Source organism: Podarcis pityusensis, assembly GCF_964106645.2.
Source record: "Podarcis pityusensis genome assembly, chromosome: 10".
NCBI lineage: Eukaryota > Metazoa > Chordata > Lepidosauria > Squamata > Lacertidae > Podarcis > Podarcis pityusensis.
In genome coordinates, this window is record NC_138035.1 from 74174095 (window position 1) to 74189692 (window position 15598).

Sequence of the window (15598 nt, forward strand, 5' to 3'; positions counted from 1 at the left end):
CCATGTGTCCAATATACCTCTGTCATGTTTTAGTGGCAAAGTTAAGAGAATGAACAACTTCATCTTGAGCGTGCCAATTTTACTTAGCCAGGAAAAGGGCAAATTTGCCCAGTGATTCAGCTTTCCTAAAATTCCCAGCTGCTCCCAAATAATAAATTTGGATTATTACTCTGTACTATGAGATCTAAATTATTATGGAGCTGAATCCCAAGTTAATTGAGTTGGTTTACAGTGCAATTCTATACACATTCACTCTGAAGTAAGCTCCACTGGATTCAGTAGGGCTCCTTTTCAGGTAAGATGGTACAAAATTACAGCCTAAAAATTATTTGAGGCAGAGTATTCTTTAAAAATACTATTTACCACAGGTTTTTCTATATTAACACTCATCCATTCAAAATGGTTTTGTCTTGTCTTGTAACTGGAAATTAAGCTGAATTGAGAGAGAAAATTTGAAAAAGTATTGAAAATGATTTTTTCAGGTGGGTTAATGCAAGTGTCACATTATCAACAAACAGACAGATCTTCATATCCTGTTTTACCAATAGAACCCCAGTAACTTCCTTATTTGTTCCAATTTAAATTACTATGAGTTCAAAGACTAGAACAACTAATGAGGCCATCAAGTTTAATTGCACAACCAAGTAAATAAACACCATAAGATCTACAGATGAAGGGTGGTATACTACTACTAATGATGATAAAAATAGTAAGTCCTAACTGAATGGTCTGCTGGTTGATGCTTCATTTCCTCTTGCCATGTGGCTGAAGCAATGGAGCTGCTCCATGTGAGGGAATAATTAATATATGAACTTTGGCTAAGATCATGAGAAAAATAACATCCTTAAGTTGCAAAAGCATTCTTCCATTGTGTCCTGCCACTCACTCTATAAAATCTTCCTTCAGAATCCTTCATTGAAGACCCGTGTAGCTCCTGCTAAAGTAAGATACATAGCATTGGATGCTTGGTCACTTGTCTTCTTCCAATTCTTCACAGGTTTGTAAGTGTAGAGTAATTTGGAAGATGACACACTACAGCATAAACTCTGTAAACTCTGGTTTGGGAATCACCAGGGGACCCATGTGCACTTTAAGATGACACAACAGATCACAACAAAAATAACAGAGAAAAATACTGACAAGGCAGAAGAGCCTTTGAAATCTCCATCACAGGGTGAGAAAGCAATGCTGTTTAGCATTTTAAATTAAAGCTTAAAATGAAGAGTTGCTTTCCTCTTCAAGTGGGACAAGCAGCTGCAATGTAAACCTTGGTGCGGTGTGTGGTTCTCCCTCATGCATGAATACAGTGTGTGGTTGCAACACAGCCGCTAAGACAACTTCAGCTTTAATCAGAAGCCTCTCAAATGCTCTTCCACTTAGTGGCCATATGGTATGAAAACATGATGAATAGCTTCCTTATTTGTTCCGAGGAAAGCAAAACCATCCTGATCCACACAGTCAACATAGTTCCAAGAGCCACTCAAGTAGAGGAGGAATAAGGTTAATGACTAGATGATCCTCAGAGTCCCTTCCAACTCGACAATGCTGTGAAGGTGTGTCAATTTTTGTTCAGTGTGGGGAAAATATCCTTAGACACATTCAGTAGCTTAATGGTATCCTGTGTGGTACATGAAGGAACATCATGTGCTGTTTGTAGTAGAAGCATCAGAAGTGGCGAAGACATATTCAGGGCATAAACCCCCATTCATCCGCTTCACAGGCTACTCTGCCAGGAGAACAAACTCCGTGTTTACTTTCAAGCACTCCTGTACATTCCATAACTTGGGGGCTGCCAATGCGGCATTTCAGGACTGAAGTGGTAGTTGTGAACATGAATGTTTACACCTCAGTTCTGCAGCATTCAGATACATCTTCTCTTTTAGACTGCCTTTCTATTCTAGTCCTTCTCCAATCTCTTTCCCCTAGTTTTTGGTTATTTTCTGTTAAAACAGTAAACTTGAATGGATGACACTGAATTAGACTTTCATCTTCACTGGAATTACTTTATGGATAAAAAGCCTCATCAAATCCAGCATTCTTTTTTGTTATGTGTCCCAGTTAATGGATGCTCCCCCAGGGGACCTGCATGGAACACTGTTGGATGTCTTTTTGGCACCAGGTGAAGATATTTTTTATTTCCTTAGATCTCTCTCAGTCTCCCCCCCCCCCCCCCAGTTTGGCTTCTCTGCTACTTTATAATTGATTGATTAGTTTATTTCATTGCTTAATGTTGCTCATTCCACAGCTTGCATGGAGGGAATATCTATCTGTCTATCATCTATATCTATCTATCTATCAGTCTATCTATCATCTACCTATATCTATCATCATCATCTGTCTGTCTATCTATCATATTTTACTCTCATCTTTTACTCTCTGTCATATTTTACTCTCACCACCACAGATGTGGTTTGAACACATATTTGCTGCTTTGTTTTCAGGGCACCGAAAATGGAGCTTAGGTCTTCCCCCTCAAGTTGTCTGAGAGCAAAGTGTCCAAGTGGACACAAGCTTCTCTAGTCCAAGTGAAACATCATCAACCTCACTTGTTCCTGTTAAGATACTTAACTGTTAGCTCAACATTCATTTTTGACAAAGAAACTGTTAGCTATAAATGCAGCCCATCGTGTGGGCTTTCTGGTATTTAAAGCATAGGAGCCAATTCCTAGGGGTCAAGGTCCCTTTGCCCCCCCCCCAAATATTTGAGGGGTCCCCCAGGGTTGATGGGCATTGCCATTCAAATGGTGTGTGTATGCTGTGTCATGGGATTAATTATGTGAGGCAGGGCATACCTGCCACCCAAATCATTTATTCAAGTTGGCAGCCCTGATTCAAAGAGCCTGTTACCCTGGATACCAGTAAGTCAGCTGTTGAGGAGATTTTAATAAGAAACATTCAATAAATGGCACTGGTAGAGTGCACTAACATCACAATGTGATTTTGTTGTTGTTGTTTAGTCATTTAGTCGTTTCCGACTCTTCGTGACCCCAAGGACCAGAGCACGCCAGGCACTCCTGTCTTCCACTGCCTCCCGCAGTTTGGTCAAACTCATATTAGTAGCTTTGAGAACACTGTCCAGCCATCTCGTCCTCTGTCGTCCCCTCAATCTTTCCCAACATCAGGGTCTTTTCCAGGGAGTCTTCTCTTCTCATGAGGTGGCCAAAGTACTGGAGCCTAAGCTTCAGAATCTGTCCTTCCAGTGAGCACTCAGGGCTGATTTCCTTAAGAATGGATAGGTTTGATCTTGCAGTCCATGGGACTCTCAAGAGTCTCCTCCAGCACCATCTACATTACTCCATCAAAAAAGGAATCAGGTCTTCATAAAGAATCATTAGCAAAGCATCATCAGCATCATCCATATGGGACAGACATTTACACCCAGCCTCTGTTGTTTGCCTCCTCCAAGAAAGTGCATCCTGATTGTACTAAACTGTGGTAAGGCTCTATCCCGTCCACCTTCTTCCTGAAAATAGTGAGCTCATGAAACTCAATAACTTACTTTTCCATTCACCAGATGTGTTTTTTTCAGCAACTGTGCCTAGTGCCTACTTTTTGCCTTAGGCACAAGTTCAGAGATGTGATGGGGTGGGGGAGAGGGAAAGATGTTGCCTTCATGCCCTGCTGGTCACTACTGGAAACAGTTGGAAGCAGAGTACTGGTCCTTTGGTCTGATGCACAAGGTTCCTCACATAGTGAATTCAGTTGCAACTGAAAACTAGATGCAATCAGACACATATATTAGCTCTGCCACCACCCTAAAGTTGCAGCTGCTACTACCCTTGCCACCCAGGTGCCCTTCAGCAGTCAGACTGTTTCTTGCTTAAATCTGTACTTCCCCGTCACCCTTTTCGCAAATAATATGTCTGGTTTCCATGACTCTCCTCACTTTGCCTGGCTGTTCACAACTCATTCCCCGCTGGGTCTGTGTCTCAAAGCCAGCATGTTTGCTTCACACTTGTTCCTATGCTGAGTTTTCCATGCTCCCTTGGACCTGTCTCTGCAGCCAAGGTGGGAGCTCCCAAGTCAAGTGCCATCCAGGGTTCCTCCTCTCTCCCCCCACCCTCAGGGAAGAGCATCACTTTCTGCTTCATTTCCTAGAAAGAGAACAGGACTCTTTTTATTCTTTTTTCTGTGTGCAAAAGTCGCTGTGACATTCATTACTGTGCCGGCTGGAACACAGCAAAGATGAAGTGGAAGCAAGTGCTTTTCCGTTCCTGCCTCATGGCTTTAGTGCTTCTGATTGGTATGTATGATTTGCAATAATAACTACAAGGAAAGGCTGAATTTCAGCAAGGAATAATAGGGCAACAAATGGCAGCATTTGTCAGTTTAATGGGATGAGAGAGACTGTAGTTTTTCCATCAAATCACCAAATGCTACAAGATATTCAGTTTCTAGCTACTACACCAGCAATACTGCTTTTAAGCTATGTCCAGGATATAGACTAAACCTTAGTGCATTTGCTATCCAAGGCATGTTAAGAAGAACAATTATCTTTGCCATGTTATAATATATCAGGTAACAGTTTTAAAAAATCATCTGTGATTTTCTCCAAGATTCTGTACTTACTCTCACTAAATCCAAAACTGGGTTTATACTTCATCTTCTCTAGTTCTTGAAGAAGGTAGTGCCGTGGCTGTGGAGTCCAAGAAAGCAGCAGCTGGAGAACTCAGCAAGGAAAGTAAGTGGGGAGATTCAATTTTATTAATTAACTGGCTTTGGAAAGGGATAAGACAATATAAACAAGACACATATTTACTTTAAACATTTTTGAAAATAAATAACCTCCACCCATTTCTCATCAGTGGTCAGGCTCCCTTATTTTTCTACTTCCAGGTGTTAAAAAGAGAGTCTTCATGAAGGAATCAGATGCCTCTAACTTTTTCAAGAAAAGAGGCAAAAGATCTACCAAGTCCAGAGACGAGCTCAATGGTGAGACTGTTTTGGAAGCTGTTTACGGAAAGCTGTGATTTATTTAATGTTCCTTTAATCTCTTGTTTTTTGGGCACATTCCTAAATTGTCTGCCACGCTGTGAAATATTTATTAACTGATCAGTGAAGATTAGAACAGGCTCCTTACTCTTCTGATTTTCATATCGAAACACACATGTATGCAGTGGTCACCACTATCCATTTATCTGATTAAATACGACTACTCTAGAGTAATAGGCAGTGGGATGTCAAAGACTGGCACATGGGTGCGGAGGAGTGATAGTAGAAGGCAGCAGGAAGAAAAAATAAGAAAGTTTGCTTGTGTAAGTCAGTACTTGAAAAACTCTTTGTAGCTGGGGGTTTTCATTTAATTTCTTAATACGCATATTTATTGGCTGCATTTCTAAATTAGCTAAGTTGTTGCTTTGGAAACTGAAATGTATTTGAAAGTATGAGATGTTTCTTAATTAGTTTAAACCACATGGTGGTCCATTAGGGGGACAGAGTGGGAGGTGCAGGGCATCCTGGTGAACTCAAGATACCTGAGTGCAATGCAGAGACCTGCTCTGTCTCCTTCTGCAGTTTAGGGAAGAAGCTGAACAAGCACAGGCTTGGCCACATCCAGACGTTATTTAGCTGTTAATTCTCTTTGCCCTCATTGGAATTAGACCAGAGTAGTCCACAGATAAAAGTATTTGAATTTGTATTTGTATATGGGGAGCAACTTTGGCCTTTTTGTGTTTGTCCCTGCCTTTTAATCTGTTGCCTTCTAATCTATTACGCCAGTTGAGTACTGACAGGCTGTGCGCAGACAGCTTTGCATGCCCCTTGCATTCTTAAGAAAAAAGTCTGACCCAAGTCGTATGCAAAATATGTCTATAACTAGACTCCATCATTCAGGAGTGTGCAGGAAATAGTTACACGCACATTCAGAAGTAGTGGGTGTGGAAAGGGGAGTGACAGGAAATGATGACTGATCACCCCAATTTACTAGATTATCTCTGTTTTGGGAAAACCTGATTTTACAGAGGGGGAAAAGCACTGAGATTGGTGCTGTTTGATAGTCATGTGGACTATGCAAATTAAATGGGAAGACAGCTGCAAGCACACCGGAAACTCTGGGGTGGGCAGGCCCTGCAAGACCAGATTCAGCCCCCCTTGGTAGAACCCTAAACAGCATTCATAGAAATGCACACCTGACTTCATTTAAAGTAATTATTTAAAAAGTACTGTCAGCGATTGATCTTGCCTCCTAGCAACCAGGGCTGGCTCAGACTGTTTTGTCACCCCTGGGCAGGCAGCATTTTGCATCCCTGACTCCTGCAGTTTTTGTCATTAGCTTAATAACACAAAGGGAGTTGTGTGCAGCACTTTCCCAGGGCTAGTAGGCAAAAACATGCCTGGAGCGCTTGGGGCAAGCAGCCAGACTTACACACAAAGGATAGAGTTGGCACCCACTCTGAGACACACGCAGGCCGGACGGCCCCTCCTGCATTTCATTTCCTCACCACTCCCAGGACATTTAACAGCTGGAAGTGACCACCAAACATGACCCCTCTCAACATAGAACTTGACTGAGACAATAATAAAGACAATACTATCTCTTTCCTTGTGCATCACATTGATGGAGCACTTAAAATGCAGGAAACAAAAGCCAAACGTGGTTGATCCAATGTGTCGCATGCCTTTCCAAGTCAGAATTCCTTTATTGGCATCCCTCCGCCACTGCTTGTTACCCTCAACTCAACAACCCATAATACTTAAACTGAACAACAAAAAATACACAGGATCCTTGCTTCTTGGCACCCATCAAGAGTTAATGGAGCGGGCCTCCAGGGCTGAAACCAAACTGCTGGAGAATCACAGCACCCTCTGTGGCTGCAGAGACAGATAACTTGTACCTGCTGCCTCCCACATTCTTTTTGCTGCATTTGCAACACCCAAGTGGCCTTTCTGGGGCGCAAGCCTGGGCTGTGTGTATGGAGGTCCTGGGCTGCCCAGTCGACAAAACCCCCCTTTCAGCCTCTCTGGTGGGGTCCAAAGGAAAACAGAGCAAGTCTTCTGGCACCAGCTGGGCTGCAGGAGTTGCTGGAAGGAAGCACACCAGGCGCCAGCCAGCCGTCTTACACAGATCCCTGAAACAGTCTTCGTTCTCCTTTTGAATACTTTTGGCTTCACAGAGCGATGCTCCTTGATTAAGAGCAGCTGAGTGGCGCAGCTGAGTGGTGCAGTGCCTTGGACAGGTCAGAAATCCTCACCCTCATCTCGTAGGATCTTCCTACAAGATAGTGCAGGCTAGCAAGAGAGGAAAGTTTCCATTCCCTCTTCTGAGAACCTCACTCAGAGCAGAGGTGAGTCTGTCCGTTGGGCATCTTATGCAATCTACAGAATCCAGTGGTAAAGCTTTTTCTGGACTGTACTACTGCAGAATGATGCAGTTATGGGTTTGTGGGTTTATTACTCCCCACTCTTTTTACTTAAAAGCACAACAGCACCCCACATTATCAGGGACTCAGGGAGAAGGTTAGGCTGAGCTTTTCTCCCTGAGATGCTACTTTTCTACACATGGGGTGTTTTCTGTGGGGCAGCAGGCAGCCAAATAAACAAAGACCTTAGAATATCGAACAGCAGTGAACTTTTCTGTTGTTAATTGCACTTTCTGTTAATGATCAGCTGGGGAGATGAAGGGCATGGGTAGATTTCCTCAAGTGCAGGTATTCCAAACTCACAGAATCACCATCAGAGGCACCAAAAGGCTACCCAGTGCTAAGTCCCTGACTCAGAGTGGAACCACGCACACCCCGAACTCACTCAGATTACCCCCCCCCCCACAGCCCAGAGCAAATTATGTTGATAACAGAGCACAAGTGTACAGAAGATTTTGCAGACCAAGAACCTCATGAGGATGAAAGTGAATAATGCAAACTAGCTGCTTGCTGCAAGCAAAATAAGGTGACTAATTTTGAGGCTATAAAACATCACCAGTTTGGATTCTTTTTGCCTATTTAGTCTAAAAAACACGTTAATTCTTGCTACTTCAAGGGGTGGGCTTTTGCACTCCTTTTTAGCTGGATTAACTCTTAAATAGTTGGGGTTAATCCAATAATTGGATAGCATTAATAAATGTTATTTTTCTGTTTTAAAATAGAAAAGCATTTTGAGACTTGCACGTGGCGTGTGAGCTGCAGGCTTTCCATTCTTGCTCTAAGCACTCGAAGGCTTACAGTCAAGGGAGATTTATAGGACATTTATATTGAAGTGGCTCGGTGCAACAAGAGCAAAGCATCCCTCAGTCCCTTTTCAGGCCTGCTGGCTAATACTCTGCTCATCTTCCAATACAGCCGAGACCCGCCAGATGCTGGCTGCTGACGAACAAAGGAGGGAATACTATGAGGAGCAGAGGAACGAGTTTGAGAACTTTGTTGAGGAAGAGCGTGATGGTAAGACCTCAGGGTTTAGCCACAGAAGCAAAAGGGGTGTCATGTGTTTTCCATGCTTTGGGTGCACATTTGATCACTGCAAGCGCCACACGCCACAATGTAGAAAAATGCAAGTGCTGATATCCTCGCAATCTGCGGGGGACGATGGAGAACAGCAAGGTTTGGGGAAGTGCCACTGTACCCTTTAAAGCAGAGGTGATGAACCTCTGGCCAAGTCTGGATGGCTGCAGTTTAACCACCTGTGCCCTAAATAAAAACCTCATGGAGTCTTCCTTAGCTTGTGAATTCTGGCTTGCAGTGACGACAGAAGGTTTCTTGTGAAATGCAAGTGATGTTAAGAAAGAGAACTTTCTTTGCTTTCAGGATACTGTTGCCAAAGTCTCCATTTCATGAGATCCTATCTGTAGTTTTGAAGAGAATTGTTCTTAACATGTGAGTTACTTAATACCGCTAGGACACACACAACAAACTCCTTCTTGTCTCAGGTTGCCAATTGTTCTGATTTTGTGAGCGTCGTTCAGCGGAGGACAATCATGTATTGAATATTTTTTTAAAAAGCAAACCCTGAAAGCATATTCAGAGGGAGGCAGAAACAGTTTGGGAAACGTGTACTAAATATGGAAATGAACTTCTAAACTGTGGAACACGCTGCTCAAGAGCCGTTGGGTCCCCGGATCCTGTGCAGAGGCTGGTAGCCACTTTGTCAGCCCGGCAGGTGTGGCAGCTCTGATCCAATTACCCTTCAAAACAAGTATTTGGATGGAATTTTCCAATACTGTCATCTGAATGTAGCCCTTTTTCAGGCCCCATAACAAAATGCTTTGCATTTCCTGCCCCAGCAGAGCACAAGCCCTCCAACATTCCCCTGATGAAAATAAGGACATTCTATTCTACATCAGTACAACTGCTAGTTAGTTGGATTTATTGATTTGGGGTTTCCTTTTCCCCCTCAGGCTTCCCTAAATGCACTTCATAAGTTCAAAGATTTCTGTGCTTAAAATACTGCAGTCTTGTGTGTTTCCTCTAATAACTTTTGTACTTGACCAGGAGGAAATGCTCCAGCAGTGGTTCTGATGTAGAACAGAATGTCCCTATTTTCATCTGAGAAATGTTGGAGAGTATGATAAAAATCATGCTATCAGTTCCATCTAGGTTGGTGCTCAGCACTGACTGAAGGCCTCACAGTTGTTTTTAAATGCATAGGAAACCTAGTAGGAAAGCAAAACCCCCAAAGGCAAGGTACTCAACAAGCCAGAGATGCCTGTGTAGCTAAAACAAATCCTGGTGAAATCCCCAACGCACCATCTAGTTCCACCTTTTGAGATGGGTTTGAGGATGTGGACAGGACACAGCTTAACCACAGTCCTCCTGACCGGAGTTTGTTGTGAGAGGGGATCCCCACTTCTTTGAAGGAGGCAAGCCCTCTCTGAGCCCAGGGGGGGGGTATTAGATAACTAGCTCTCAATTGGGGGGGGGGGAGTAAGTTGATTGAGAGGGTGGTGGGTGGACAACTGCCACTTGGATGAAGCTGAGTAGCCAGATACATTTAAGCTTCTCGTTAAAATGGGAGAATTAAATTCAGACGACTCACTCTTTTAACACAAGTCCAACATATGCATTCCCAAGGGTGATTTTTGGCTGACTTCCTTTAAATGACCCGGTCCCATTGTCTGCTTTGGAAACTTCCCTCCGTTTCAAAAGTACATGTTGTGCAGCATGTTGAGGAACTTAGTCCAAACCTTCTTCATTGCAAAGAACTAAGCAGGGCTGTGTGGTTTTTTGGATTCTGATTTAATTTAATGTAGTAACAGTTCCTCAAGAAATACAAGTTACATCATGGGTTCTGGCATAACATGGAGGGGCTTCAGAAACCCTGAAGAGAGTAAAAAAATCAGTCTGAATTGTTGCCTTGTGCTTTGCTTGCTCCTCAGCCACAAATGAAAGTACTTCTTCCTATACATATTTTTTCCTACCTAGTAAATCATGTTGCTTTTAACCATACCACCACACCATTTCCACATTCGGCAGGGAATGCAAATATGGGAGGAAGTTTTCCATCAAATTTTGTTCTCTGGAATTCCAAGTGCAGCCCCAACTGAATGCTGCTCTTTGCATCAAGCGTGTCTGCCTGGTGTGTCAATAAATCCAGATATTTTTCCAGAGCTGCCCTTTCCCTGTAATGGTGGATACTCTTGACATACGCTGATACTGCCAGATTTCTAGATATTCTGAAGCTGGAAAAGGGAGATTCATCTTACCCTCAGTTCTTACTTCTTAAGCGGCACATTCCTATGCTTGTCTCCTCAGATGTAAGCTCCACTTAGTTCAGTAGGGCAGGAATTGGATATGCAAACCTTAGAACATGAAAGCATGTACATAAAATTGTAATGTCTGCTGTCCTTATTGAAAAGGATAGTTTTAACTTGGTATACAATAGTTAAAGATTATTAATATTTAATGTAAAATCTCAAAATTGGAAGACCAGGAAATCATAAATAATGAAGAGCCTCATTGGTTTGAAGACCTACAAATAATGTATGTTTAAAAGCTGCAAGATTTCATTTAGAAAAAACAAAACAAAACAAAACGTACCACTGGCAATATTTTGTATCTTTTTTCTTTTCCAATTAATATATTTTCTTTTCCAATTAATATATTTCTGTAAGGAGTAAGAAATAACTTTTAATCTTCTATTGTGACCCTGCCCAGTCATACAGAAATATTGAAAATGTTAGATATTTAATTTATAGAATCACAAATATTAATAGATTCGGAACCTATGACACTTTAATTGACCTACAAAATGTCTTAGGACCTATTAGGAGTTATTTTCTTACATGATGAGTACTGCAAGGGTGCTAAATATCAGAGATCAGAAATTCCATTTCAGTTAGAATAAAGATTAGGTCTATCTCTGTTGGAAAACAAACTACATCTTTGTAGACCCTGTATGGGGATTTACTATAAAAAGGTCCTAGATAAAATCCAGACAATGTCTGTTAAGAGAAGAGGCACCATTAGCATGGGAGGCAGCAGGCTTTGTGACCTCGACTCTGCCGGAAATTTTCACGGATCCCCAACTGTTCCATCCCCCACCGACTCCTAAGTTCCCCTCTCTGCAACCCCCCCCCATTGAATTGCCATGGATCCTCTCTTGTAGACAGTTTTATGAATATACAAAAGGAGTTTCCCCCTGAGGTGAACAAGCAACAAGCAAACCTAACCAAACCAGAACGTGGGTCATGTTCACCACCAATGATTTAATTTTACTTCTCTTCCCTCTACAGAGCAGGATGAGAGAAGCCGAGAGCAGATTGAGCAATGGCGCCAGTACCATTATGACGGTCTCTACCCACCGTACCTATATAACCGGCACATTGTCTAGGGCAGAGAGGAAGAGCGGGGAACACAAAACAATGAAAATGGGAAATCCCTGCTGAGCGTGCGATTGGCAGGACTGCCAGCAAGGCAATATAGATGAAGTCATGGAAACATGACTGATCCCCTCTCCATGGATCCTGTTTCACCAGGGCTTCAGCTAGTATCGAGTTGGCTCATAGGTGCTGCTTTGCTTTGTATCATGAAGCGCTGGTACGCCGCCACCTCCAGTCCTTGGAGCAAAGGCCAAATCACTGCGGGCAAAACGGGATCTTTTAGACCTGTGCATATCTGAACAAGGGAGCAAAGGGAAGCGAAACCCCTGCTTAGTCCAGCCCCCTGGCAGGAAGACTAACCAGCTCCTCAGTCATCAGCCTGACGCTAACCCCTCCTCCCCTGCTGATCTGCTTTGTGCTGGTTTGGGTGTGTGTCCTGCAAGTGTGTGCCTGGAATGTGGAGGGGGCACTGTTGCTTGCAGCCCTGGGCTGGTCAAGGCTGCATGTGGTCTTGGGCCAAAAAAGGTCGACCAAACTTTATATTAGAGCAAATGCCTAAAATAAGCACTGTATTTTGATAGGGGCATTGAAAAAAAACCCCCCAATGCCAGCTTGTGCTGTATCTGTTTCAAATGATTTTAGAATATGGAGCAAAGAACATTGTATTTGTTTATTAAAAATATATTAGCCTCTTGCAATCACTTTTCTTAGTTTATATATTTACTATTACATTTATTTCCTGCCTTTCCTCAAGGTGGCCTGCATGGTTCCTCCCCATCTTATCTTCACAGGTAGGCTAAATTCCACGGTTCCCCAGGATTTTCCCAGGTCCAGCACTCCAACTACACCACTAGAGTTGCTGCCAGTTAAAGATTTTACGATTAAGGGTGTGAGGAATCTTTAGTTTTGCACTTGACGTCCTGGTGGCAAGATTAACTTAGGATTCAAATGAAGTATTTAAAGTGACTTATCACTTCTCCTAGAGGATGTGGGTGCTGCTTGGGCTTGCCAATCAGAAGGTCGAATCCCCGCAATGACGGGGTGAGCTCCCGTTGCTCGGTCCCAGCTCCTGCCTACCTAGCAGTTCAAAAGCACCTCAAAGTGCAAGTAGATAAATAGGTACCGCTCCGGCGGGAAGGTAAACGGTGTTTCCGTGCACTGCTCTGGTTTCATTTAGTCATGCTGGCCACATGACCCGAAAAAACTGTCTGCGGACAAACGCCAGCTCCCTCGGCCTTTAAATCAAGATGAGTGCCACAACCTCAGGTGTCCCTTTACCTTTATTACTTCTCCTACAAACTCTAGCCTAGCCTTCTCCCTGACATCCTCATTTTCTATATGCAGCGAGGTCCATTCTTTAACCTGCATCATGGTTCTGCAGAAAGAAAAATGTAAAAGCAGTTATCTTTCTGTTATGCAAAATAGACACAGATTTGTTTTCAGATGCATAATTTATGTCCTGCTTCTTTGCAAGTCCTTGCAGTCCCACACCCCACCAGATGAGCTCGAGGGCAGCTCTGAAGTTTTCACAGGGCACATGGGGAAGCCGGTGTTTGCTGTCCTAAGGGCTGGAAATGTCATTTATACCAAATCAAACACAAAAACTCTCAGCTTAATGACTTTCTGCAGCTAATAACAATCCACTTCTGTGGCTTTTGGGGAGCATTGCAGAGTACACCAATGCCTACCTAGGCCTGGGAACAGCCTGCTCAGGCCCCCAACAAAAGTTGCTCCCAGCTATCCCACCCCGTCTTCAGCCAGGGCTCTTTGAAAAAGGGAACCAAAAAACCAGCTGACTTTAAGATGGCTGCACCATTTCAAGCAAGCATACACAGAAGCATTTCCATTTATTTATGAAGGCAGCCTTTGATTAAGCAAACTGCTGTAGTGGAACTGCTGACGACATCCATGCGTGGGGCCCAACCTGAGTGATTTCACAGTGTCTCCTGCCAAACGTCCCATCAACATGACTCACCAACAACAGCGCCAGCCAAGCACACAGAATTAGGCACTATTCACTGGGATATAGAAGTATCCTATGAAAATGTCCACCATTATGAATGCTTGAATGCTTCAGTAGCTGCACCACGAAGGTCCCACTTCAGTTAGTAATCAAAGCTGGCATGGTTTTCACACACAGTGTTAGTTTTGCTACAGGTGCTTTTAGATGCTGTCTATGCACATACCTACATTTTCAAGAGACTTTTTTATTATTATTTAACACTTAATGAGACAAAGCAAGTGTGTGAAAAGATAAGACTGTTAGGTGTTCCAAGAGCAACAGAAAGAAATCCACAAATCCAGGGCAACTGTGGAGCACCAAATGAAAACAAAGTTGTTAATGGAAGGGTTAGGATTCATCTTTGAATATGGGAGCTTGGCAGTTGGCGTCTGGAAAATAACCCAGTGGATAAGCAAACATTTCTTACCTAGGAATTCCATTAGTAGCTGGCCTGCTACTTCTTCCAGCAAGAAAACAACGCAGCCCCTTACAAAGCACATTTTTAACATACTGCATCAAAGTCCAGTCACGTTTATCCTAATGGTTTGAAAGAAATGCCAAGCCAGAAACTTCAAAGGCCTTTATATTACTCTCCAAAGCAGGCACATTGCTCTTCCTTCACTAGAACAATTCCCCTAGGCTTGAGGATCTCCACCTGCAATTCATCTCAGCACCTTGTTTTTCATGATCTCCACTCACAATCCTCTTAATCCCAGTGTCTTCTGCAGCAACATCCCTCAGGCAATTGCAAACACAAGAAGAAAATCAGAATCAATGGCTAGTGCTGAATATCCTGCAAAGTGCATGACTAGACAGGCTGGAGAGCGATTTTAAAATCAGCCCTCTCCCAGGGCTAATTCAGGAGGTTTTTAAAAAATGGGTTTGTAAAGTATAGGAAGAGGCTCTTTTTCATCTTTGTATCTTAGGTGTGTGCATGAAAGGGAATGCCTTTCTTCTTTCCTCCTCCTGAGGTTAGACACAAACCAGCAGTTGCCTTAATGCCTCCTCACTGTAAGATGATGTTGTATCTTGGAGAAAGCCCTTTTAAATGACGGTGTTGCAGATTTCAGCAGATTTGCTCAGATTCCACCAAAAGAGATCTGACATAGTCAATAAAATGATGCTAGTGGGAAACTTCTCAGCTGAAATCATTCAGCTGTGGTATCACATCTAAAGAGTGAATGAATTATGACTGCTGATGTACATTGCCCATAAAACAATATAAAACCAGGGCTGTTCCTCCTTTCGCCTCTTCACGTTTGCTAAAGACTTGCTGCATTTTTTAAGCATGTTAAGAAGGATGATGTTATTAAATTCTTGGGCAGTTAAATGTCAAACTATCAGCCATAGACAAAAAAACCCACCCCAGTCTTCAGCCAATTATGGTAAAGGTAAAGGGACCCTGACCGTTAGGTCCAGTCGTGGCCGACTCTGGGGTTGCAGCGCTTATCTCACTTTACTGGCCGACGGAGCCGGCGTACAACTTCCGGGTCATGTGGCCAGCATGATTAAGCCACTTCTGGCAAACCAGAGCATGGAAACGCCGTTTACCTTCCCGCCGGAGTGGTACCTATTTATCTACTTGCACTTTGACGTGCTTTCAAACTGCTAGGTTGGCAGGAGCACTGGTTCACTGAACAAAATACAGTAGTGATTGAAGGAAACAATGGGAGCTCACCCCATCGTGGGGATTCTGATTGGCAAGCCCAAGAGGCCCAGTGGTTTAGACCACAGCGCTACCCGCGTCCCATAATTATGGTACTTGAGGGCAAAGCAAGTCATTCTGCCTTGTTCAAAACTTCCAAAAGAAAGAGGGAGGGGAAGTAAGAAACTCAAAGCACCTCAACACA

The 15598-nt window shown here is 43.2% G+C and overlaps 1 protein-coding gene across 1 annotated transcript; it reads left to right on the forward strand.

The window, feature by feature from the left end:
* Positions 1-3166: 3166 nt before the first annotated feature.
* Positions 3167-13007, forward strand: UCMA (upper zone of growth plate and cartilage matrix associated). The gene is made up of 5 exons (XM_080972055.1): positions 3167-4243; positions 4613-4681; positions 4837-4932; positions 8274-8372; positions 11660-13007. Exons 1-5 carry the CDS (start codon positions 4186-4188, stop codon positions 11755-11757), a joined length of 420 nt encoding a protein of 139 aa, XP_080828181.1. The 5' UTR covers positions 3167-4185; the 3' UTR covers positions 11758-13007.
* The last annotated feature ends 2591 nt before the right edge of the window (positions 13008-15598 follow it).